The following is a 25989-nucleotide window of genomic DNA, read 5'->3' as shown; positions in this document are numbered from 1 at the left end:
TATGTATAGGTTGTACTTGAATAATTAGTTAGCTCTGACTATTAATGTGTAATTAGACTAATTAATTGCAGCACCTTACGAGCAAAGCCAGCTATGCAAAGTAGATAAAAGTTGGCTGACTAATATGAATGGAAGCCCCTGAAGGCTGATGTTGGGGTAAAGAAGGATCAAGAATGCTGGGAGTTCCATGTGCTTCATTTTTCTTTCTGCGAAAGATAAAACTCTTCCAGTGAGGTCTGCCAGCGATAGGGCCCCTCTCCCGACTGGGGTCTGCCAGTGATTTGGGTCCCTCTCCCGACTGGGGTCTGCCGGTGATTTGGGTCCCTCTCCCGACTGGGGTCTGCCGGTGATTTGGGTCCCTCTCCCGGCTGGGGTCTGCCGGTGATTTGGGTCCCTCTCCCGACTGGGGTCTGCCGGTGATTTGGGTCCCTCTCCCGACTGGGGTCTGCCGGTGATTTGGGTCCCTCTCCCGACTGGGGTCTGCCGGTGATTGGGCCCCTCTCCCGACTGGGGTCTGCCGGTGATTGGGTCACTCTTCCGACTTGGGTCTGCCAGCGATAGGGCCCCTCTCCCCGTTGGGGTCTGCCAGCGATAGGGCCCCTCTCCCCGTTGGGGTCTGCCGGCGATAGGGCCTCTCTCCCCGTTGGGGTCTGCCGGCGATAGGGCCCCTCTCCCCGTTGGGCTCTGCCGGCGATAGGGCCCCTCTCCCCGTTGGGCTCTGCCGGCGATAGGGCCCCTCTCCCCGTTGGGCTCTGCCGGCGATAGGGCCCCTCTCCCCGTTGGGCTCTGCCGGCGATAGGGCCCCTCTCCCCGTTGGGCTCTGCCGGCGATAGGGCCCCTCTCCCCGTTGGGCTCTGCCGGCGATAGGGCCCCTCTCCCCGTTGGGCTCTGCCGGCGATTGGGCCCCTCTCCCCGTTGGGCTCTGCCGGCGATTGGGCCCCTCTCCCCGTTGGGCTCTGCCGGCGATTGGGCCCCTCTCCCCGTTGGGCTCTGCCGGCGATTGGGCCCCTCTCCCCGTTGGGCTCTGCCGGCGATTGGGCCCCTCTCCCCGTTGGGCTCTGCCGGCGATTGGGCCCCTCTCCCCGTTGGGCTCTGCCGGCGATTGGGCCCCTCTCCCCGTTGGGCTCTGCCGGCGATTGGGCCCCTCTCCCCGTTGGGCTCTGCCGGCTATTTGGGCCCCTCTCCCCGTTGGGGTCTGCCGGCTATTTGGGCCCCTCTCCCCGTTGGGGTCTGCCGGCTATTTGGGCCCCTCTCCCCGTTGGGGTCTGCCGGCTATTTGGGCCCCTCTCCCCGTTGGGGTCTGCCGGCTATTTGGGCCCCTCTCCCCGTTGGGGTCTACCAGCGATTGGGCCCCTCTCTCCGTTGGGGTCTGCCAGCTATTTGGGCCCCTCTCCCCTTCTGTTCTGTATGACAAGCCACAGTATATTCTCAAGCCTTTATAACCCAGATCTCCATCTAGAAGCAGAAGAGCTTTACATTCCGCTGGTCACACAGTTACAGGTGATGCATTGGTTCTTGTAAGGGAGGGATTCCTCGGGAGCGCTGGACTGGACGCTACTAGTTCTGGCCGCATGTCGCCGGGGAGGTTCTGGGGACACTTTCACGTCAGTTTTTGTATTTTATGACCATCAGTAATTAGGAGTTTGTCTTGAGTAATTATTACATAAAGTAGGGATCAGCATGCGTTACTCGCAGCCCGTACTAGGCAGAATAATGCTGCTTGACTTGTAAACTGTACGGATTTCCTGAACCCTGGAAAGCCGCTACAAATCTACCAAACAAGCGTTCGCCGGGCGTTTGTAAAGCAGCGGGTTCTGCGTGTGTGTTTCCATTTTTCGTGCAGTATGGGCGCAGGCCACCAGGCTGATGGCCCAACTTTTTGTGTGATGAGTTTTTAACATTAAAAGATCCTATTGATTTTCATGCTACAAAAATTGCAGCAAAATCGGGAGGAAAAGCGCAAGAAAATCGCAAGTCGCAGCAATGTTTTTGCAAGAAAAAGCAGTGCTGACACTCAAAAACGTGCAAAAAAGTCACACTTTTGCCACAATTTTCTTGCAGCGACATCGCGATCGCCAGTGTGAAGGAGCCCTCAGGCCGCTCTCACACATCTGCGCTGGAACCGCCGTTCGGAGGTTATCTCGCAGATCCGGCACAAAATACTGGAAGAAAAAGTCCTGCGTGCCTGACCTTTTTTTAACCAGTAAAATGCCGGAGAGCTGAACTAATGCGTTCTAGTCAGCGGGATCCGTTCGCTTCTGTCATGGAGCACGAAAACAGAACCCCCGATCCAGATGTAAAAGCCGCCCCACTTGTTATATCTGACCCTTTTCTGTTCCTAGGGCTGGGGTGTAGGGGCTGCCTAGGGCACCAATGAGAAAGGGGGCCCAGTCTTTCAATTTAAAGTAAACCCGCCAGCAGATTCATGCCCGCAGCTACGCTGGATTGCCCGGTCTCTCACTGTTTGTGTAGCAGATAGTAGATTTGTGCCTCACCGACCCTGCAGAGCCTCTGGTTTCTAGATAAAGGAAGGAACATGTAGCAATGTTTCCTCCGCGCTACAAGGGGGCACAGCTGCAGCCGCGGCCCCCTTTACATCTACGCTGGAAGCTCACTCTGCGAAAATATTGGGCAGCGTGCCGAAAGCCAGATGGACCCCAGTATAGTCAGCAGGGGGCAGCGTGTGCCGGACTGGTGGATCCGGTATGATTGAGGACTACAACAGCTGTATAGTGTGAGCCAACAAACCCTCGGCTCCAGCGTCTAGGCCCAGTGGGGGGGGGCATTCAGCCGAGTGATTGCTGTGATTAACTGCCATCAAGCCTGCAATTTTGGGTTTTGAGAGGATCCTGCTGAGAAGCGAGTCTTTTTACTTAACATAGCCGCATCTAGTTGTAAGGAAGGGGCTTCATTGTTGTGGGTTGTGTGTTTTCTTTAAGCTGTGGCCTAAATCCACTAATATGAACAAGTCTATAGGGCTTTCATTCTAAGAACTAAAAAGGTCAACATCAACAACACAACCAATACACCGCACGGTTGGACTATGCAGCGCCGCCAGGAGCCGCAATCCACAGATCCATGCCAGTGAAACAGCATGTTGACTTCAAACATTATAAGCAAAACCAGATTGCTCCGTGTTTCAACCTCATATAGGTCTTTATCAAGCCTAAAAACAAGCAGTGTGTTCAGAGATTAATCCTTTTAGATTCCGTCCCCCCTCCAGTTCCACTGGAAAACAAACTGAAACTTTAGGGGGGGGGGGGATAAAAAAAAAACTGAACTTTCCTCAAAAATTTATGAGACCTACAGCAACATTAAAGGAGCTGCAGGAGTTTTTGGCAAGTCCTGGTTGTTTAGTACATGTGACAACCATCTCCCGCGTTCTTCATATGTCTGGGCTGTGGGAGAGGGACCAAGACGGAAACGTTTACTTGCAAAGAAGACCATCCAAGCCAGCCATGTTTTACCAAAACCTCCATCCCATCTGCCAGAAGTCTGTGGGAGAACGTGTTCTTCTCTGATGAGACTAAGGGGGAACTTGTGGGCCAGAATCCCAGAAGGGATGTTGGTCACAAAGCCAACACCGCCATCACCAGAAGACCCCCAGTGAGGATGGTGGGGGCAGCATTATGTGGGGGGCTGTTATGCTGATGGAACTGGGACTTTAGTCAAGGGGGAGGGAATTATGGACAGTCCCAAATATCGGGCTTTGGCTAAGAAGATGAAGAGGAATTTCACCTTACGACACAGCAGTGACCCAAAGCAGACCTCCAAATCACCAAGAGAATGGCTTCACCAGAAGAAGATCCATGTTTTGGACTGGCCCAGACCGCACCCCAAAATGTCCTCACGATCTGACAGATTTGGAGCTCTTTAGCATGGAAGATGTACGATCCTGATACGCCTAAATAAACTGAATGTTGTCATAAAGGCAAAGGGTACGACAAGAAAGTATTAGCTTTAGGCCTCATGTCCACGGGGAAAATCAGATCCGCTGCAGATTCTACATGTAGAATCTGCAGCGGGTCCCTCCTGCCCCGTGGACATGAGCGCCGAAAATAAGAATTTAAAAGTATTTACCATCCGGCGCGGGCGGAGAAGATCAGCTGTTCCTCACGGCCGGATCTTCATTTTCGGCCGGCGGATGAATTCCTGACGCCGGCGGCACGTCGCCGGCACGTCGCCGACGTGCCGCGCGCATGCGCCGGGCACATCCGCCGAGCCGAAGCAAGGAAGATGCGGCCGTGAGGAACAGCTGACCTTCCCCGCCCGCGCCGGATGGTAAATACTTTAAATTCCTATTTTAGGTCTCCCGCGGATCCGGACGGCTTCCATAGGCTTCAATAGAAGCCCGCGGGAGCCGTCCCCGCGGGAGACCCGCACGAAAATGGAGCATGGTCCGGATTTTTCCATGCTCCATTTTTTTTTAAATCCCTTTTATTGACGATCCGCGGGTATTTATCTACCCGCGGGTGGTCAATGCATCCCTATGGGATGCGGATCCGCATGCGGGAGATCCGCTGCGGATCTTAAATCATATTTTGCCCGTGGACATGAGCCCTTAAGGTGTGAATATTTATGCAGCCACACTTTTCAGTTTAGTTTTTTTTCCCCGTCCTAAAAGATTTCAGTTTGTTTTTCAATGGGATAGTACAGATAACGGTTCACATTGAAGGAGGAAATGGTCGCTCTGGATTTTTGACAAAAACCTGACATTTTGGCCGGGGTGTGTGGACTTTTTATACCCACTGTGCACACTGCCTTTTTTTTCTTTTCACACAAACTGTGTTCTACATGAAAAAAGCCTTGTCTGTGCTACTGTTGAGAATTAGGATGAGGTAATCGATGAGCATGTGCAGGCCATCGGTGTATTGGACAGCGCCAGCACAGGCGTCCGATGCACGTTGTGCCTGACCCTCTGTGGCGCATCTTGCACCCACGGCAAGTGTGTGCCCAGCCTTACATTGATCGTTTATCCTAATGAGCCGTTTAAGAAAAAAACTGCATCAAAATTGAATGTGTCGGACCCGGTTCAGACCCTTTTTTCTTTTACATCTTATGTTGTGACCTTGTGCAAATTACAAAAAAAAAAATTCATCTCTCCCCCCTCATCATTCTGCAATCCATACTCTATAGTAACAAAGTGAAAAACGAATGTTTAAAGATCTTTGTAATTTTGTTAGTTTTTTATTTAAAAAAAAAAACCAAAAACACATTTTGCATTGACTTCAGTATTCACACCCTGTATGTACTCTTTACTTAGTTGCAGCACCTTTTGGCAGTGATTCCAGTTTTGTTGGGCATGATACCACAAGGTTTGCTCACCTGGATTTGGGGATTATCTGCAATTCTTGTCTACAGATCCCTCAAGCTCTGCCAGGTTGGATGGGGACAGTCTGTGGACGGCCATTTTCAGGTCTCTCCAGAGATGTTCAATTGGGTACAAGTTAGGGCTCTGGCTGGGTCACTCAAGGACATTCACAGAGTTGTCCCTAAGCCCCTCCTGTGTTGTCTTGGCTGGGATCTTAGGGGCATTGCCTTGTTGGAAGATGACCCTTCTGCCCAGTCTGAGGTCCCTTGCCCTCTGGACCAAGCTTTCCTTAAGAATATCTCTGTACTTTTCTCCATTCAGCTTGCCAACAACCCTGACCGGTCTCCCTGTCCCAACCGCTGTAAAACACCCGACGGCATGATGCTGCCACCAGGCTTCACTGTAGGGATGGTATTAGGCAGGTGATGAGCGCCGCCTGGTTTTCGCCAGACATAACACTTTTGTTTCTCACAGTCTGAGAGTCCTTTAGGCTCTTTTCGGTAAACTCCAGGTGGTTTTCAGGTGTCTTCTACTGAGGAGAGTCTTCTTTCTGGTCGCTCTGCCATAAAGCCCAGATTGGTGGAGTCTACGGTGATGGTTGACCTTCTGGAAGTTCTTTCTATCTGCACACAGGATCTTTGGAGCTCAGCCAGAGAGACCATTGAGTTCTTGGTCACCTCTCTTACCGAGGCCCTTCTAGGGGTTGGACAATTCTAGGAATAGTCCTAGTTGTTCCAAACTGCTTCTGTTTAAGAATCGTGGAGGCCACTTCGCTCTTAGGGACTTTCAGTGTAACAGAATTTTTTTTTTGCAGCGTTCTCCAGATATGTGCCTCCACACAATCCAGTCTCTGAGCTCTACAGGCCATTAATGCTGTTGAAACGCTAATGATGTATTGGTATAACAGCCTACCGCTGTATGGATGGTATCCCGCACCCATAGGCACTCGTATTGTATACCACAGTGTGCACACCGAAGGAGCTGTTCCGTACAACGAGCAGTACGTTTTTGGCTGACAGCATTGGATGGGGAGACGGGTAAAAATAACAAGCCCACCCCTGGACTGTGTGGCACGGATCCTATAAGCCCATACACTTAGTTTTAAAGCTTTTAAATTTAGTAGAACTAATGGGAGAGTATGAGAAGAACTTTTCAAAATCTTCTGTATGTGCAGCGCCATTTCACCACACAGTATTAGTGAGCATTCCCACGGGTGAGCGCGACACCGGTCTGAGAAACTCCGACCGATATCATACTTGTAAAATTGCGAATTATGGATGCGAGCCCGATGCATTTTTGCTATGGCATTACATCATACTGCGATCGGGCCGGTAGTCTATCAAGCCACCCTACGGGCATGGCTTGTTAGGCATTCTGCCATGCCAGCCCTGGGGCCTTTCAGAAGGCCCTCGGCTGCCATGAAACCCACACGGCTCCCTGAAATCTTATCGTGAGGGGGAAAGGGGAATTTAAATGCCGTCAGAATTGACTGCGGCATTTAAAGGGTTAACAGCTCCAATGAGCCCCCCGGCTTATTGGAGCTGTTACCCGCGGGTGACGGCTGTAAGAAACAAACGGCAGCTGCCATGTATGGAGGGAGATCACCCCGTGATCTCCCTTCATGCATATCCTGCAGCTGCAGGAGGTAAAAAGACGATAGGCCATCACTAAGGGGTTAATATGTAGTAGTATTAATGTCTATATGAGTAATTTTGGAGGAAATGTGATTGCGATCTATTTCTATAGTGACCACTCCTTGGGACAACTCCACTTCTTTTAATCTTCTTGCTTTCTCCAACACTATTATTGAGCGTTCCGGGAAGCTTCGCCTCATTACATCGGTGTGATAAAGCAGATGAAGGTCCCGCTTCTGCGGCTGGCAGGCATTCTCCACCACTTCTCGTTAGAGGCGTCCTGGTATTGTGCGGCTGGCTGATAATGTGGCTTTGAAATACAGCTTGTAAACCTAATGGAGTCCTGGTGGGCTGGAGACAATTAACCCTTCATCAATGCCGATCCTCCGAATGTGCAATGACAAGTAGGAAGGTGTTCGCAGCGATCAGTTGTTCAGCTGTGATTTGTGTAGCATCTATTGTTGCTCTTTCGGCGATACAGTAGGGCGTGTAAGACGTCTTCCCGGCGCAGACCCAGTTTAATGCTTACTATTGTATGAGAGTTGTGACATTTTACTGGCAACTGTGATTCGCATTGACCTATTTTGCTTGAAGATTGCTGAGATTATAATTTAAACCCTCTTTCAATCTGGGAAACTGATCTGTTTTTACCGTCTTCCCAAAATATTGACTACCGAGTTAAGTGTTTCTGGGAATGTATTTACAATACATTTCCATTGTCTTTAGATATATGCATGGACGTGCCAAAAGTCATGGGACAGCAACTAATATAGTAGGACACCTCTAGTCTAGCAAAGGGCAGCAACTTGATGTAGAATTGATTCCAGAAGTGGATGGAAGACCTCTGGAGGGATGTTGCCATCTGGATAGCCCCCCACAGCTCTGTGGTATATGTAGGGGCAGGATTTCAAGTGCAAATATACCTCTCCACCAGGGGGTATTGATTTTAGGGGCCCATCCAATGCTACAAGGAAATCGTAAGGAAAGTCCACAACCTTCACAGTACAAGTTATGTGGAGGAGATTTCGAAAATCTGTAGATGCAGCAGAAATTTTCCACAACGAGTTTTTGAAAAACACTGCAGATTGTCTGTTTTTGCTGTGGGGTTCTACCAGCCACTTGTGTTTTGCATTGTGATTTTTTTTTTAATTTTTTTTATGCACTGAACTTTTCACTATTGATGTGTTTGTATTTTCACAACTGATATGGCCAGCTAGTGTTTCTCCCTTTATTAGGCGGCCTTCACACTGGCGATAAAATCGCACGATTTTCCCACAATGCAAGAGTGAGTGAAAACGAATAATTATGAAACCAATGATTTTCAATGGTTTCATTCCCATTTGCGATGTTTTCACTCACTGTTGTGAGGAAAAGAAATCGCAGCATGTCCTTTCTTTTTTTGTGATATCACCCGTTGTCTTCAATGCAGCGCCGGCCCCATTGAAGGCAATGGGAGAACTCTGTGATCCTCTGCTACGGCCGTGGCGGGGGGAATCCCTTTCAGCTGTGGCGGGGGGGAATCCCTTTCAGCTGTGGCGGGGGGGGAATCCCTTTCAGCTGTGGCGGGGGGGGGAATCCCTTTCAGCTGTGGCGGGGGGGGAATCCCTTTCAGCTGTGGCGGGGGGGGAATCCCTTTCAGCTGTGGCGGGGGGGGAATCCCTTTCAGCTGTGGCGGGGGGGGAATCCCTTTCAGCTGTGGCGGGGGGGGAATCCCTTTCAGCTGTGGCGGGGGGGAATCCCTTTCAGCTGTGGCGGGGGGGAATCCCTTTCAGCTGTGGCGGGGGGGAATCCCTTTCAGCTGTGGCGGGGGGGAATCCCTTTCAGCTGCGGCGGGGGAATCCCTTTCAGCTGCGGCGGGGGGGAATCCCTTTCAGCTGCGGCGGGGGGGAATCCCTTTCAGCTGCGGCGGGGGGGAATCCCTTTCAGCTGCGGCGGGGGGGAATCCCTTTCAGCTGCGGCGGGGGGGAATCCCTTTCAGCTGCGGCGGGGGGGGAATCCCTTTCAGCTGCGGCGGGGGGGGAATCCCTTTCAGCTGTGGCGGGGGGGGAATCCCTTTCAGCTGTGGCGGGGGGGGAATCCCTTTCAGCTGTGGCGGGGGGGGAATCCCTTTCAGCTGTGGCGGGGGGGAATCCCTTTCAGCTGTGGCGGGGGGGGAATCCCTTTCAGCTGCGGCGGGGGGGAATCCCTTTCAGCTGCGGCGGGGGGGAATCCCTTTCAGCTGCGGCGGGGGGGAATCCCTTTCAGCTGCGGCGGGGGGGAATCCCTTTCAGCTGCGGCGGGGGGGAATCCCTTTCAGCTGCGGCGGGGGGGAATCCCTTTCAGCTGCGGCGGGGGGGAATCCCTTTCAGCTGCGGCGGGGGGGAATCCCTTTGTAGGAAGCCAAGTGAGACACAAGGTCCTCTTCATGTGAAAGCACTGTTGTGACATAAGTTTGCAGAGGGCCTGAGACTGGGACTCACCTTGTGAGTAAGAGTAGCCACATGCTTTAGAAGTTGTTGGCCAAGTAGGTATGTGTTCTGAATGTAGAAAGGGAAGAAAGTTGCTGCCAGACACCAGAGGTTTATCTCCCCAAGAGCTAAAACATTGGGCAGCTGAAGTCCAACTGGCTAATCCTTATCTGGGAGGTCTCCATGCACATTAGATGATCGGCTGGTCCCACTGAAATTGGCAGGTTTTCTCCATATATCTAATATGTATGGTTAGTTGTAAAGAAGAGAGCATTCAGACTTGTCGAAAAATATTTGTCTTATTGTGCTGTACCAAAGACCTGAATCTCTGAGAACCGCTGAGGTTTTATTGTGGCTCTTGAAAGCAAAAGAAGTTACTTTGTAAATACCATCAGACTTCTATTGCAGCGGGTACCATCTCGTGGGCGGTGGTCTCGTGTGTGTAAAATGTGAATAAAGGAATAGAAAAACATTTCACTGAGGAGTAATGGGCTGAACCGGGTGGACATGTGTCTTTTTTTTAGCCTAACATACTATGCTAATATGTATTTGGGATTCTCATCTAACCATATTGTATTCCCAATACAAAATAGAACATAAATCAGAAAGGGGGGATTCCATTTTATTTTTTTTAAATTAACTCTTTTAGAAGTTGATGGCAGCAACACATCTCACTAAAGTTGGGACAGTTGTAACAATGGGCTGGAAAAGTAAGTGGTGCTAATGAAAAACAGCTGGAAGGTCAATTTTCTACTAAGTCATATATATAAAAAAGAGCATGTTAGAGAGGCAGAGTCTCTCAGAAGCAAAGATGATCAAAGGTTCACCAATCTGTGAAAAACTGTCTAACAATTTGGGAGAATTTTGGAAAAAAAATGTTCCTCAGTGTAAAATTGTGACGACTTTAAATATCTTCCCATCTGCAGTACGTAATATTATCAGAAGGCCCTGCATATTTCAGCAAGACAATGCTAAGCCACATACTGCATCCATCACAACAGCATGGCTTCACAGAAGAAGAGTCGCCTGCAGTCCAGACATTTCACCAATAGAAAACATTTGGCGCATTATGTAACAAAAAATCCAGTAAAGACGATGAGGTCTGTTGAGCAGCTAGAATCCTCCATCAGACAAGAACGGGACAACCTTCCTTTCTCAAAGCTGCAGCAATTGGTCTCCTCACTTCCTTTACAGACTGTTGTAAAGAGAAGAGCTGATGCTACACAATGGGAGAAATGGCTCCGCCCAACTTTTGTGAGATGTGTTGCTGCCCTTAATTACTAAATATGAAGTGGAAAACTGTCTTCCATCGCCTCTCTGATATGTTCTAGTATGACTAATATATGGTTAGATGAGCTTCCCGAATCATTGCATTCTTTTTTATTTATTTATTTTTGTTATTTACACAGCATCCCAGCTTTTTGTAATTGGTGTTGCAGAAGGTGCATCGGTAGTCTTAGGCCTCCTTCCCACGAACGGATTTCCGCCGCGTAATTCACAGGGGAAATTCGTTGCGTTGCCCGCAGCTATTAGGTTCTATTGAACCTAATAGCTCAGTGCTCACGATGCTGAATTCCGCACCGTGAAATCGCCCGTCCTCACCCGCAGCATGCTCTTTTTTTCCGCGGGTGTACGCGCGGACGGCTTCCATTGCAGTCAATGGAAGCCGTCCGTTCACGCTATCTTCTGCTGTAGCACAGCGGAAGATGGCGTGAAAACGCTTCCCCGCCCACCGCCGCCGCGTCATGTGACGCGGTGGGCGTGTCACATGACGCGGCGGAGGTGGGCGGGGAAGCGTCATGCGGGAGCGAGGACGCCGGATCCGCAGGTAAGTATGGGGTCTCCTGGGGGGTGCCGTGACGCGCATTAGGTAGTGAGCGGAGTGCTATGGCCATCTTAAAGGGGTCCAGGAATTGGGGGATCTGTGGCCAAACTGCGAGAAAGGAGAGTGCAAGGTCCTATTACTACCCGTCTCTATTCCTTGGGCATATTTTGTACATGAGACCAAAGATTTGCCCCAGAAGGGTTGTGCCATAAAGCCATCACAGTTGATATGTCCTATTAGGGCATATGAACGTCCTAGAGATCAGGTCCCAAGTTCAAGACCCCCCTCTAGGAGTTGAAACAGAAAACCACTCTGTATAAGACTGGCTCCCTTTCTTGTAGACCTTTCATTATAGGACAAGCATTCGTATGAATGGCCATTTTGTAATCCACCATAGGAGGAATATCTGGCGGGAGCGGGGGTGCTTCGCTATTCGCCCTGGGCATTATGAAAAGGGTTGTTCCTAATGGGCTAACTCCATTAACAAAGACCTAATAAGAATAGCGGATCAGTCAGCCGCCCTGCTTGTTGACCGTTTCCAGGTAGAAACAGCATATATTATTTTTCTACAAAAGAGCTAAAGATGTAAGAGAGAAGCTGTCTTCGGGTTGCGCTCCATGTTTCTGTCTCTTTCTGTCCATTGTAAGATGTATCATTAGGGAGTTGGATAGCGAAGACTTCCAGCCTGAAAGGACTGCAGTTATGTGACAGAAGGCAGAACTGCAGGGCAGCGACAGCGAGCGCAGAATTCCCAGCCGTCTTGTGGATTGCCTCTGCTCTGGCTTATGAAGGGAATGTTTCCGATAACATGGTACAGGGTTACTAGAAGAGAAATGGACACTTTTTAGTATCATATACAGAACTGGTAAATGGGTAGATACGCAGTTTGTGCAGAACGTAGAGCGGCGGTAAAAGGTTTTGCAACTGCCAAAAAGCACTTAGTTAACACTTTCATTTGCGGAGTTAGAACAATTTTTTTTTTTTTTTTTTTTTATAACAAAATGTTAGATTGTTTCCTGGAAATGTACAGAAAGCCATGACCTAATAGGAAAAGGACAGGCCGCTCCCACAGACCCTTTATTATCCCTTTAGGCACCACCAATATAGTTGTTTTTTTTTTATGACTGTCACTAATGGGCTGTTAACCTGCACAGACACCTTTTTAAGGTGGTGACTTATCTGACTGACAGCCAGGCTCCTGCTCTAACCACCAGGAATGGAGAAATCTCAGATCCTGGTAGTTTAACTTTTTTTACCCTTTTTGCCACAATGGCAACTGCAACATGTAAGCAGATGACGGTGAGGGGGCTCTTTCTGTTGTCTACCTGCACCCCGAAGTGCGATCACAAGGTACACATTGCGATCAATGCCGAAAGCCTGACAAAGGCCATGTAACTCAGCCTACTAAGGCCCACTGCCTGCGGAGTCTAATACCCTGCTTTCATAGGCTTAATAGAATGCATTACATAAGTAATGCAGTTTATTATCCTAGAAATCGAATGATCACATCTTCAAGTCTTCTACAGGGACTAAAAAATAGTCTCACAAAAAGTCTAATAAAGTGTAATTTTGAAGAAAGAAAATACATATTTTCCACCTGAAAATAAGATAAAATACTCCAAAAAAATGTAAGAAAAAAATACACCTAATAGGTATTACCAGGTTCATAACGACCCAAACAATGAAAATATTTGTTGTGTCTGACACGATGAACGCTGTAGAAAGAGTTTTAAAAAGTAATGCTAGAATTGCTATTTTCCTTTTTTTTGTTCGACTCCCAAAAAATTGTAATAGAAAAGCAATCCAAAAATCACATCTACCTCAAAATGTTACCAATAAAAATACTCTGCAAAAACAAGCCCCCGCAGAGCGCCGCTGCCGGGAAACTACAATTATTTGGCCGCCCGCAGACGGCCAGGTCGGATCCCGCTGGACCCGACCCGCGCCCCTACAGGGACCATTGCGGGTCTCACCTTCTCCTGTGTCTTCGTCCCTCTGATGTGCCGGCTGCCGGCCAGTTGGCGCATGCACAGAGCGGAGCCGGTGGACCACGAGTGACCTTTCTGTGCGGGCCTCTGCGAGACAGAAATAGAGCATGCCGCGATTTGTTTACCGCGTGCGATTTTATTTATTTTCCTTATGGGGACAAATCGCGTCCGTCTGCCTAGGATTGCGTTTTTTAATGCAATCCTATGGCAGCTTCCACGGGTAGAAATTCTGTGGGAAATCCCGCCACAGAATTTCCACCCGTGTGCAGGAGGCCTTTCAGATCATAGAATCTCCGTCATCGCATTCTATCTTTTTTTTTTTCTTTTAAAAACATTTTTAAATTGTACTTGCGTAGTTAAAAATAAAATAAAACCTCCATGAACCTGGTGTCGCAGTAATCGTGCCGATCCAGATAGGAAAGTGATCACATGATTTTGTTATTTTACCAAACGATGAAGGCTGTGAAAGTAAAACCCCAAAACAATAGTGGAATTTCTGGACTGTTTTTTTTTTTTTTTTTTTCATCCCCCTCCCAAAAAATAACAGTTTAACAACCCGTTATGTGTCCCCCAGAGTGGTGCCATTAAAATATACAACTCATCCCAAACAGAGAAGTCATCACACGACTGCCAACCAACGAGGCCTGGCTCTGGCAGTGCAATGATAAAAATCACTTGGTCCTTAAGACACAAAATAGGCGGGCCACTAAGGCGTTAAATAGGCTGCGGTGAGCGTTCTTTGTCTTTATTTACTACTAAAAATGGGTTAAAATCTTGGAAGGTGATAAGAAGAGTAATACCAGCAGGAATCGCACCATGGCCTCATTTTACTTTGGAAATGGGATCGTTTCTATTAGCACCAAAGATAAAACCATCAAGTCAGGAGGAGGATAATAAAGTATATAGCGTATCCAGTAGGACGGCAGAGACGCTGACCTGGGGGCCACGCTATATCCAAGTTGCTACACATTGTATACAAACCACCTTGCTTCAGTCAATAAGGCCTCCAACTGGCTGCCAGCACGGTCAGCTAAGAGCCAGTGGAAGGGCTTGGCAACAGCTTGGGGCCCCTTTACATGGGCTGAATCGTTTAGTGTAATTGCTTGTAGCGAATGAATAATGAATGATAATTCTTTCGCTCAACGTTTGGCATTCAGAAATGGTGAGCCTTAAACGGGCCGTCGTTCAGCTATCGGCGTGATGGCGCATCTCACTAGCAATACTGAAGAAGAAGCACTGTTGCTTCGAAACATGTTTTTTTACCTGTCATGATCAGTAAAACTCGAAAACCTCTAATGATAACACTTGTGTTTTGGCATGTCCATGAAAGGGTCGCGCCATACTCCCAGCCTTTTGGTCAAGAACATTTTGTGCATTCATACGCCATGAACGTTTCCTGGGTTGGCTGCACCTTGCACTCCGTGCGCACACCTCTCTCGTCCCTTCAACACTCAGATACCCAACAGGACAGAGAACGACTCCTCCACTGGTAGCACCACTCCTTTCTCTGCACCGTATTCTGTTTACCATGAATGCCGGTGGCCGTCCGGAGGGATCTCCAGCCTCTCCGCCTCCGTGCACTGACTGATGATCGCTTCTGTGTGGAAGCACAGTACCAGTTATCGCTGGGACGACTGTTGGGCGTCAACAATTGTCCCATGTAAATGGGCCCTTACTGGAAAAAGCCCAGAACCACTATCGACAGTGAATTGCCGATCGTACCACTCCAGGGTGATTTGCATACGGCACATGGTGGCTTGAATAGAGGATTCTGGGGCTAAAGAGGCAAGTGGGGCGGGAGGTATATATAGCATGTTCTCCCCGAATGTTCCAAATGGCTTCTTATATTATATCCAATAGAGATATTTGTGTATATTTTAATTTTTTTGGTCGCAGCACAGTAGCGCTACATGTGATCCCAGCCAAGTATGGTCCACTCATAACGGACCAGCAGAGATGTGGGTTTTCTTGAATTGTAATGTGCGGAATGCTTTCTGTGGAACATCTAAAAGCAAAAAGTTGTCAGCAGCACAATATAAATACCATATGGTTTGGACAGGTATCCTGCACGCCCACTGGGTTTGGGATCCAAGCCAAGCCACTCTTTAGTACAAATGTTGATAAAGTAGTGGAAACAGCAGATCAAGGTGCAAAGCAATGAAGTTTCTTTATTTCTTTCCTCCCAGACAGAAAAAACACGACGTTTCAACTGCAAGAGTCTTTGACAAAGACTCTTGCAGTTGAAACGTCGTGTTTTTTCTGTCTGGGAGGAAAGAAATAAAGAAACTTCATTGCTTTGCACCTTGATCTGCTGTTTCCACTACTTTATCAACTTCTGTGGAACATCTTGCAGGATTTGTTGCGTTCTTTATCACAGACTTCAGTTGCGGAATTACATCTCCTGCAACAATTCCACAAGATTGCCTTAATTCCGCAACAGAAAGATTTTCCACAGCGCAATTGAATCTTGTGGTTTTGAATTAGACGTGCGGATTTTAACCGGATGTGGAATTCAAACCCCATGGGGATAACGCAGAAATGTCCGCACGGTTTAATTCCATCCCGTGTGAAAGGTCCCTTGGGGTTGTTTCTCACACACTCTTTTCAGAAAAAAAAAAAATTGCTGTGTTTGTGGCAGTTTTTTTCCCCACCAAAGCCAGAATAGGATTTACATGTTATGGAAATATGAAGCAAGGATCTATACCATGGACCCCACTTCAAAAACCACAGTGGCTTGTCCCAACACAACACAGAAGGGGGTTCTTTACTGTAAGAGCAGTGACACTGTGGTACTCTCTGCCTGAGGACGTGGTGATGGCAAAATCCATTGAGCAGTTTAAGAGGGGGCTAGATGTCTTTCTTGAGCAGAAGGATATTACAGGGTATAAACATTAGGGGTTCAGCGGGTTTGTAGCTCTAGGTCTTACAGTCAAGTAGGAACTATCAAAGGTTGATCCAGGGATTATTCTGATTGCCATTATGGAGTCGGGAAGGAATTTTCCCCCAAATGGGCTAATTGGCTTTTGCTTCTTGGGGTTTTTGCCTTCCTCTGGATCAACAAGGGGGGTGGAAACAGGCTGAACTAGGTGGACATTGTCTTCATTCAGCCTAACCTACTCTGTTACTATGTAACACCCCCCCATTCCCTGGCAAAAAAGGAGGGCAAAAACACATATTAAAAAGTCAGCTTTTTATTTTCAAACTTGCACATGTATTTTTAGAGGTGTCTTCTGCATGCACTTTTTGGGGCACCCTCCTCTCCCCCCCCCCCCCCCTTCTCCTATGGAGAAGCATATGCAAACATGCCAGAAATAAAAATGCTGAACCTACAGCATGCCACGAATGGTTACAGGGTTGTGCGAGATAAATTAATTTAAGGAAAAAAAAATGTTTTTTAGACTAAAACTTTTTAGAGTCTCCAAGCAAGCTGTACAGCCAGTGACCGCTCAATGATCATTGCTGAGCACTGTAATTTGCAGTCAGTCTGTGACATCCTGTAAATAGACAATTGGCAAGCTGAGTATGAGCTCTTCATAATGTTCCCACACTATGGGACCTCTTTCTGAAAAAAAAAAATGTTTAAATTGGACAACCTTTAAAAATAGCCTCAGACACAAAAACACATGACACAGAAAAAAAGACAAAAAAAGGACTATTTGTAGTTTTTGGCCGCAACGTTTTCTCTTTTTCTGAAATATGCTGCCTAAAACTACCCTTACGTTGGTTACCTGTGCAGCCGGGCAGCCAAAACCATCGCCCGTTATGGATATGAACATATAAGTATGTACTGTACTATATATGATGACTGCCAGTGACAAAATGTATTGGGTTTTGTCTCTTCGTGTGAGGTCTGTGCCTCATACTTCCCTGCCAGGAGGTTGATGCTCTTGCCAATACCTGTGAAACCTGGACTTTATTATGAATTTGCTGCTTTCTGAGGGTAACGCTGTCATCTGGGTGGTGGTTGATCATTTAGCAAGATGTGTCATTTTTGTGAGATTACACGGGTTACGAGTGAATATCGTCTCTGACCATGGGGGTCCGGTTTGTTTCCAGATTCTGGTGTTTTGTTTGCCCTCGATTGGGTATTCGGCTCTTGTTTTCCATGGTCTATCATCCGGAGGCTAATGGCCAAATGGAGAGATTTAACCAGAGTCTGGAACAGTACTTACGGTGTTACGTCTCAAGTGAATCAGGAGGATTGGTCGGGGTTTTTGCAATTCGCTGAATTCGCACTAAACCATAGACCGTTGGAATCTGCCGGGACGTCGCCTTTCTTTTGTAATTTTGGGTTCCATCCATGTTTTGGTCTCTTTTCTAAAAATGTGTCAGAGGTGCCAGAGGAGAGTTCTCCTCTAACATCGAGGCGGTGTGGGAAAATATTTTAGAGAATGGTTCAAAATTTCAAGTGGGTGGCTGATAAAAATCGTTCCGAGGAGACTAATTTCTTGGTGGGAGACTTGGTGTGGTAGTCCACTAATATAAGACTCATAAACAGTCCTTCAAGTTAGATCCTCGGTTTATCGTCTCTTTCAAAATCATTGAAAGAATTCTGTATAGTTTCGCAGAGATTCCTACCTCCTATGAGAATAACTAATATGTTTCATAAATCTCTTTTTTTAAAAAGTTTGTCTTAGGGAATTAATCTCTCCATCAACCAGAACCAGGGCAGGCTGAGATTAACCAATTTGAGAGAAGTCGCCTAGTCGACTCCCTTCGGGTTAAGAAATCTCTACAGTACTTACTGCATTGACATGGGTATGTTCCTGAGGAGAGGACATGGTAACCGGCTGCAGATCTCCGTGTGAATTGTCTTGTAAAAAAAAAATTTATATACTGGATCCAAATCGACCTGGTCCTAAGGGTCCTAGGGCCCCTTCAAAAAGGGGAGGTATTATTGCGGCAGTTCTGGGATCGCCTCCTTTCTGATCATCTGGTACAGGTTTTGGTATCTTCTGGTTCTGGGTGGAGTGGTATTGGGTGAGACGTGCTTAGTCTCATCTATGGGTATTTGTCAGGGCTATTTAGCCTGGCCTTGCGCTTAGCTCAATTGCTGTTTAATCTTCAGTCTCTCTCTGATTGTGATAGCAGCCAACACGTTAGGGGGCAGGGCTTATCACGACATACGATTTTACCCCCGTCGTTATAAAAAGGACAGGGCTGTTTCAAAATAGACAGGCTGCAGGTTTTGACTACTTTTTGGATCCGGAAATACTGCAGAATGTCCTCAGCGGAAATTACTGTGGTAAATTCTGCAGCATTTCCGCATCCAAAAAGCAGTCAAAACCTGCAGCCTGTCTATTTTGAAACAGCCCTACCATCCCACAGTGGCCCCCCGTGGTAAATGGTGACATCCCACGGCGGCCCTCCGTGTAATAGTGACATCCCATGGCAGCCCGAACGGTAATAGTGACATCCCTCAGCGGCCCCCCGTGTAATAGTGACACCACTCCCACACTCACAGTTGTAGTGCGCTCTCCTCCTGTTCCTCAGCCTCTGTCACTGCAGCTCCCAGGGTCAGTGCTGTCCTCTGTCCTGGCACTCCCAGCCTCGCCGCTGTCCTGTATGCCAGGGCCGATGGGCAGGCTCTGCACTACTTGTGCCGCCGCTCTCAGTCTTGCCGCAGTCCTCAGGCCCCCGCCAATCAGAAGCTGGGGGCGTGAATCAGTTGATTGACTGGTGTATTATGTCGCCTTCTCTTACTTCCGGTGGCGACATGGTACACCAGTACCAAGAGCATATTAACTTTTTCCAGAAGACTTCTGCCCTATTCAGCAATTCCAGCAACCTGATTGGTTGTTTGGGTTGGCAGAGCAACCAATCAGGTTGCTGGAATTGCTGAATAGGGCAGAAGTCTTCTGGAAAAAGTTAATATGCTGCCGGCAGGGAAGCCCCAGCCCCTGCCGGTATTCACAAGTGGTGAGCGGCCGATGGCGAAGCGTGCCAGTAGGGAGGGCTCTGCGTGCCGCCTCTGGCACGCGTGCCATAGGTTTGCCACCACTGGCCTATGCTTAATAAGGGTTGAGGTTCCTACTCCTTGGTACCCCCTTCTGATCAGCTGTTTGAAAATGCTGTGGCGCTCCAGCAAGCTCAACGTTCCCTTCGGTGTTGACCGGATCGGCTCTGTATTTTCAGTAATGGTTATGCCTAATATTTCAGTCCAGTCCCACTTGAATGGGACTAAGCTTTAGTGAGTTGTAATCCCGCTACTAAGGGCTCGTTCGCACAGGCATATTTGCACCGCCCCATACATGGTGAAAATAACCCAATGACTTCAATGGGTTTGTTTACATAAGCATATTTTTTCATGCGATTGAAAAACAAATGATATGATATGCCCTATTTTGGCGCATATTACGCACTGCAATGGGCCATTGAAGTGAATGGGCAAGCACAAATATGCAGTGAATATTCTAGAAACCTGTATATTTGCACAGCATATTAGTGGATCCATTTGCATGCTTTTTTGCATACATTCATAGAAGCGCACAGGAGTGGGTGAAATACGTGGGCATAAGCAATTTTTGGTCACATAAATACGCCTGTGTGAATAAACTCTAAAATTACGAAGCTGTACCTGGTAAACTATGAAAGGATAGCGATCTCCGTGGCCCCTACAAACAGAAGATTGGCACAGGTGCCCGTAGTCTGACCCCCACTGATCTAATATTGATGGCCTGTCTAGGATAAGCCATCAAATATGAAGTCTTGGATCGTCAATGTGTGCACCAATCAGCCACAATATTAAAGCCACCATTAAATGCACCGTATTCCGACACATTGTCAGCCCGCATCAACTTTTTCAGAACTTTTTGTGGGATCTGAGCAGACGTTATAGCCTTCATTCCCAACATGCATCCATGAGTGTATGTGCCCACGATCCTGTCAGCAGTGCCCTGGTTGGCCTTCAAAGTACCACTTTTAGTAGGTCCTGACCATTGCGTACCAGAAACTCCCTAGAAGACCCACCATTTTTTAGATACTCTGAGCCTCTCATCAGGCTGTCACAAGTTGGCTCTTGTCAGAGGTGGCTGATCCTTCCACTTGCCCATTTTTTTTGTTGCCAATATATCAACTTCAACAAATAACTGTTGGCTTGCTGCCTAATGTATCCCACCTCTTGGCTGGTGCCAATTTCGAAAGATGAGTGTTATTGACTTCACCACTCAATGGCTGTAATTTTATGGTTGATCTGTTACATTAGTGCCATATGGGAGACGACAGTAGCAATCTACACATCTGAGACCATGCTTAGGTCAGTGGCTTTCATGCAATGGCTGTATAAATATGGATTTTTTTTTTTTTGTAAAAGTTGACATTGAGATATTTTGGTAGTGAGAATTCGCACTCAGTGGCAGTATAAAGTAGAAGCACTCTCCTCCCTACTGACAGTTTATTCTTGGGCTATTACCTAACGCAGTTCTGCCAATTCATAGCTGTATAGAGAAATATATTGCAAATCTTGTATTAGTTTTGAAAACCTGTGACTCGTCTCGAAGCAATTTAGCTTCCATATTTGGGAAGTGTACCTAATGTATTCATATGTAAGGTAATATGGTCTATAATTGCTGATGGGTTCCGCCATTAACTGGCATGAATACGACTTCCCTGCAGCTGCTCTGAGCTTTATTTCCTAATACTATTCTCTTATGGGATTGCTTATAATGTTCTTCCTATATATTTGCGCAAAAATATTTTTTAGCGTTGACGTCTACGTCTTACAGGAGCCGCGTGGTTGAGAAACCCCATTGTTAAATACCCTGCTTGGGAATTCTGCATTAAAAGAAGTAGGGGTTCCCTTATCGGAGCGAGGGGTACAAAAAGTGCCTCTCTCACCTTCATTTGGATCCAGCTTGGGTATTGGTGGAGCTTGTCTCCATATCTGAAAGGTTTGGCCTTCATATTCAAATGTTGTGCCCCTCCTATATTGATGTGCCGCTAATTCACCAGAACAAAATTTACGGGAACTGGTGAGCCATGCCTGCTTGTCCATGATAGTGTGTAATACTTTGTTTTCACTGAGGTGGCGCTGCAGGGAAATTGAACATTTGCTTTTATAGGTTCATAGACATCAGCTGATTGCTGGAGGGCCTTTCTAACAAAAAGGCATTGTCTCAAGTGGAAGACGCATTAAATATTTGCACCGTTTTCTGAGGGGTAGGAAGGCTGGAATGGACACCTCCTTGAAGGGTCAAAACAAGTCCTAAATTTTAGTTTCCACTGCTGGATCTCTGCGTTGGCTGAGGAGTCACTAGAGTTAGAAAAATCTGTCCTTTCGGTTTTTATTTATCCTGTTTTTAAAGGGGTTTTCTCACGACCATAAAAACTTTCCCAGCAGCTGAGCCCGTTATAAAATAAAAAATATTGATCATCCTCTCTCTTCGAACTCTGGAAGTGGAGCCCAGTGGCTCACGCTGCGCTGGCTTCTGGGTAGACAGCCCGGCAGAGGCACATGTCTACTGCGGCCAATCGGCGGCCGCAGTGTTATCGCCGGCTTTCCTGGCATCAGTGCTCATATCCTGGGTGCCGTGATGCCAGGAGCTGGGGAACATGACACAACAGCCTGTAATTGGGCACACAAGCCAGGGCAATGTGAGCCGCTCTGCTTCGTGGTCCGAGGAGAGGTGTGTATGATCAGCTGTTGAGAAAGTTTTCATGGTCGTGATAAAAAACCCTTTAAGGATGGCTGAAGAGTGTAGGAGACCATTGAAAAATCCTAAACCATTTCTTTAGGGATCTTTTCTTGTCCACTCAGTCCACTCCAACATTTGGCCATTTAAAAAAAGGTTTTCGCATTTTAAACACACCTCGTCATCCATCACAATGATAGAGAGCGTTAAAAACCGGTGACATCGCAGCGTTTTACCAACATTGTGTGTGAGAGTGGCCTAAGGCTTGTTCATAAATGGCCAAAGTTTACCTAGACTGGGTTAAATAGAGTGGCCTGGAGGGAAGTGTGGCAAATTTTCTAAGAGGCGCACGACTAATAAATTTGGCGACACTGTGGAGAGGGGAGTATATGCAAGTTTATGATGGTGCATGGGAGTGGGTTTTACAAAAATATTACAACTCTGCCCATGTTAGACCATGCTGTGGTGTTGGGTTTTTTCTTTTTGTATTTTTTTTTTATTAAACTGTGCTCCTTTTACTTTAACATAATTGGCAATTGGGCCACAAAAGGGTCAGAAAGTCACAATTTCTTGCATAAGTACAGCTTATGTAAAAAAAAAAAAAAAAGTGTGACCCTTTTTTTAATGCCAGAATTCTGGAGAAAGTGGTTTAATACATTTCTCCCTGTCATTTACAATTGGGATTAATTTTGGAAACTGCTCAGAAGAAGAAAAGTAGATTGTGCCATTAGACCATTTTATACTTTTCTCCAAACGATCCACTTGAGATCCGATCGGTCGCTACTGCTAATATTGCTACAGTTTTGTTCTTCATGCCTATTGTTGAGTGATGCTGAATTAAGCCTTTGACTAGTAGGATGAGGTCAATGACTCCTAACTTCCATCCGACACTGGACCTTGATTACAGCATGGGCCGCTCATATGATGGAGCCGCTCAAGTGGAACATTTTAATGGCATTTGGAAAACAGAAAGTTAAGCTTTCTGGATTACTATAATGTCCTTTTTTCTCAATCCTCTTTATTACCTGCCTGATAAAGAGTCTCTCTGCTCCAAAAGCAATTTTTTCTGGTTAGCATGTAAAGTTATGACTTCGATAATGTTTCTTTGTCCTTTTTTTTTTCAATAAAGAATAGTTGTGAGTGATACCATGTTTCCCCGATAAGAGGTCCTACCCTGATAGTAAGACCTATCGGGTTTTCGGGGGAGGCTTGAAATATAAGGCCTCCCCCCAAAATAGGACCCTAGCTAAAGTTCCAAGTGAAAAAAAAACAATACTCGCCTGGTCCGCGGCGTCCCGATGGTCACTGGCAGCGCTGCGTCCTCCTTGTCTCACGGCTGATCTGCTGGTGACAGGGCTTTGAATAACCCGCCTGCAGCAAAGCGAGGACTGTGATTGGCTTATCAAGCGCCGGCTGTGATTGGCTGCCAGCGCTCGATGAGCCATTCACAGCCATTCCGTGAATGACATCACTGAATTGCTGTGATTGGCTCATCGAGCGCCGGCTGTGATTGGCTAATCGAGCGCTGGCAGCCAATCACAGAAGATCAGCTGTGAGACGAGGAGGATGCAGCACCGCTACTAGACAGCATCAGGACACCACGGACCAGGTGAGTATAAGCCCCCTTTTCCTCGAAAATAAGACACTGTGCCCTTTTTGGGGCAAAGAGTAATGTAAGACAGTGACTTATTTTCGGGGAAACACGGTAGAAAGATCATATTTTTGCGTCATTACTAAACTCAAGAGTCAGATCTGCAACTAAAGGATTGGTATGGCATATCAAAATACCTCTGAGTAGGGTTTGGGGATGAGAAGGGTCTTTTTTTTTTTTTTGCATTATGTAATACAGACTTGTATCAAAGAGAGGGAAACGTAAACACAAACAATCACTGAAAACGGACATATACTTACTGACACAGTAGGGCAACTATGTGCACCACCTCAACATGTAGGTGCCAAACTACCAAATGAGGGAGCCAGTTACACCTGTGGAGGACACCAATGACACCGGAGGCTGTGTGAGTGGCTGTCTCATCTGTGTCCTCCACAGGTGTAACTGGCTCCCTTATATGGCTACCTGCATGCTGAGGTTGGTGTACATATTTGCCCTCCCGTGTCAGTAAGTATATGCCCGTTTTTAGTGAGTAATACAGATTTAGCGTATAGGAGTTACATTTTTCCATATTTAAACCTATTGAAAATCTAAACCTAAATCCCCGCTACTGATCCCCTGGAATAAAGCTCATTTTAAGAATACGTCTCCTTTGTTATATTCCAAGAACATTTGGACTAGCTAAGATTATGTGGATCATGTCATTATTGAATGCCTTCCTAGCAGCTCTCACTTTGTGTCTTATTACACTAAGTTGACTCCTACAGAGGCCTAGACACAATGTCACGTTAAGCATTCAGCTCTGTGGATTACCACGTTTGACGGTTATTGACCCTGTTCCATATTTTTGTTCCCGTAGGGTCGTATTTGCAGGAAAGCTGGGAAATCTAAAAAGGCCTTTAGCCGCAAAGAGGCAGAAGCAACATTTAAGAGTTTGGTGAAGACCCATGAGAAGTACGGTTGGGTTACTCCACCAGTGTCTGATGGTTGACATATATCATCCCGAGGAATAGACTTTCAAGACAGGCAGAAGGAAACCACGTCACCGAGAGAGAAGAATTAAATATATTTAAGAAAAAAACAAATCACTATGCCATCTCCTCAGTGCTGTACATCATCCATCATCCATCTGTCTTTTTTCTACTTCAGCTTCAGTTTTAAGAATGTGATTGACGAGAAGACTTAACTTATTTATGTTCGGAAGTGTTTACACTGGAAGACATGGAAGAAGACGAGTGCGTGGCACAGAATGTCGTGTTTCGGTCATGCTTCAAGGTCAATGATCAAACCTCTTCGGGTCGTTGTAGAGAGGAGTTTCAGATTGCTTCATTGTCCATCCTAGACGCATGGTTTTACGGCTTCTTCCATTGACAGCAGCGCCAAAAAGCAACAGTGGAAGTTCTAGCCACTGCTGCTCGATTTATGTAAATGTACATGAAGCCGTTAATATTTAATAGGCAAGCACTGCATTGCAGGTACATGTTTGCTGTGCTGTTTATCTTTGTCTCTTTTCCTGGCAGGTCAACACAACATTGAAGATTTTGTCTTTATGTGGAGCTGTGGTCCGCCGTGACTCAAACTTTAGACCTCATTTGTGTTCGATGTGATCTGTGTTGGATAACTGACGAAATATAACAGTGGAAAAAATAATAAAGAGTTATAGTGTGGAACTATTGTAAAATAAAATCATTTCAAAAGTCTGCGCAGGTTTATTTCGACTCCAACAATTGCTAATGAGTAGCAACGAGGTCGGGGTCCAAGATCTCATGTCGTTAGTAAAGGTTATCTTGTGTCTTCATTACTCGGTTATACAGTAATTAGCTGCACCCTAGCAGGAATCTTAAATGGGTTGTCCAATTACCAGACAACATTGAAGCAATGGCTCTAAAAATTACAAACAGAGCTGTATTTACACATCCTCTGCCGCGGGGATCCAGCGCTGTTGTCCCGCCATCCTCCCGGTGAGCATATATCCCTATTCAACACCACCTCTATTTGAGATAACCTAAACAACCAATCACCGTGAATGAGCCAACCCAAAACAACCAATGACGGTGAATCGGCCAACCCAAAACAACCAATGACGGTGAATCGGCCAACCCAAAACAACCAATCACCGTAAATGAGCCAACCCAAAACAACCAATCACCGTGAATGAGCCAACCCAAATAACCAATCACCGTGAATGAGTAAATCCAAACGACCAATCAGGTTGTGAATGGTGTGGAGATGGGGTGTAAAAGGCTAATATGCTCCCGGTGATGCATGTGATAGATGATGTTAGCGGAAGTCATGTTACCGCTGCAGCCAATCGGAGGCTGCACCGTCACCACCCGTTCTGCTGGCATCAGCACTCACATCCTGGGCGCCATGATGCCAGGTTCCAGAATGGAGACGCTGATTGGCTGCAGCGGGCAGGTGATTTCCGTTGACCTTATCTCCTACAAGAATCACCGTGAGGACAGCGGGGCAACCGGGCAAGATCCCCACTGTAGACGATAAGTAAGTACACCTCTGTTAATTTAAGACACTTAGAACTAGT

The 25989-nt window shown here is 46.9% G+C and overlaps 1 protein-coding gene across 1 annotated transcript in view; it reads left to right on the top strand.

The window, feature by feature from the left end:
• UBE2QL1 (ubiquitin conjugating enzyme E2 QL1) overlaps positions 1-25147 on the top strand; it is a 50985-nt gene extending 25838 nt beyond the window's left edge. Inside the window, exon 2 of the mRNA XM_066579210.1 lies at positions 24307-25147. Within this exon, the coding sequence (XP_066435307.1) occupies positions 24307-24438 (132 nt within the window). The 3' untranslated portion in view covers positions 24439-25147. The remainder of the gene's footprint in view (positions 1-24306) is intronic.
• The last annotated feature ends 842 nt before the right edge of the window (positions 25148-25989 follow it).

Source organism: Eleutherodactylus coqui, chromosome 9 (assembly GCF_035609145.1).
Source record: "Eleutherodactylus coqui strain aEleCoq1 chromosome 9, aEleCoq1.hap1, whole genome shotgun sequence".
Classification (NCBI taxonomy): domain Eukaryota; kingdom Metazoa; phylum Chordata; class Amphibia; order Anura; family Eleutherodactylidae; genus Eleutherodactylus; species Eleutherodactylus coqui.
Note: the sequence above shows the minus strand (reverse complement) of the source record. Positions and strands in the feature narration are given on the sequence as shown.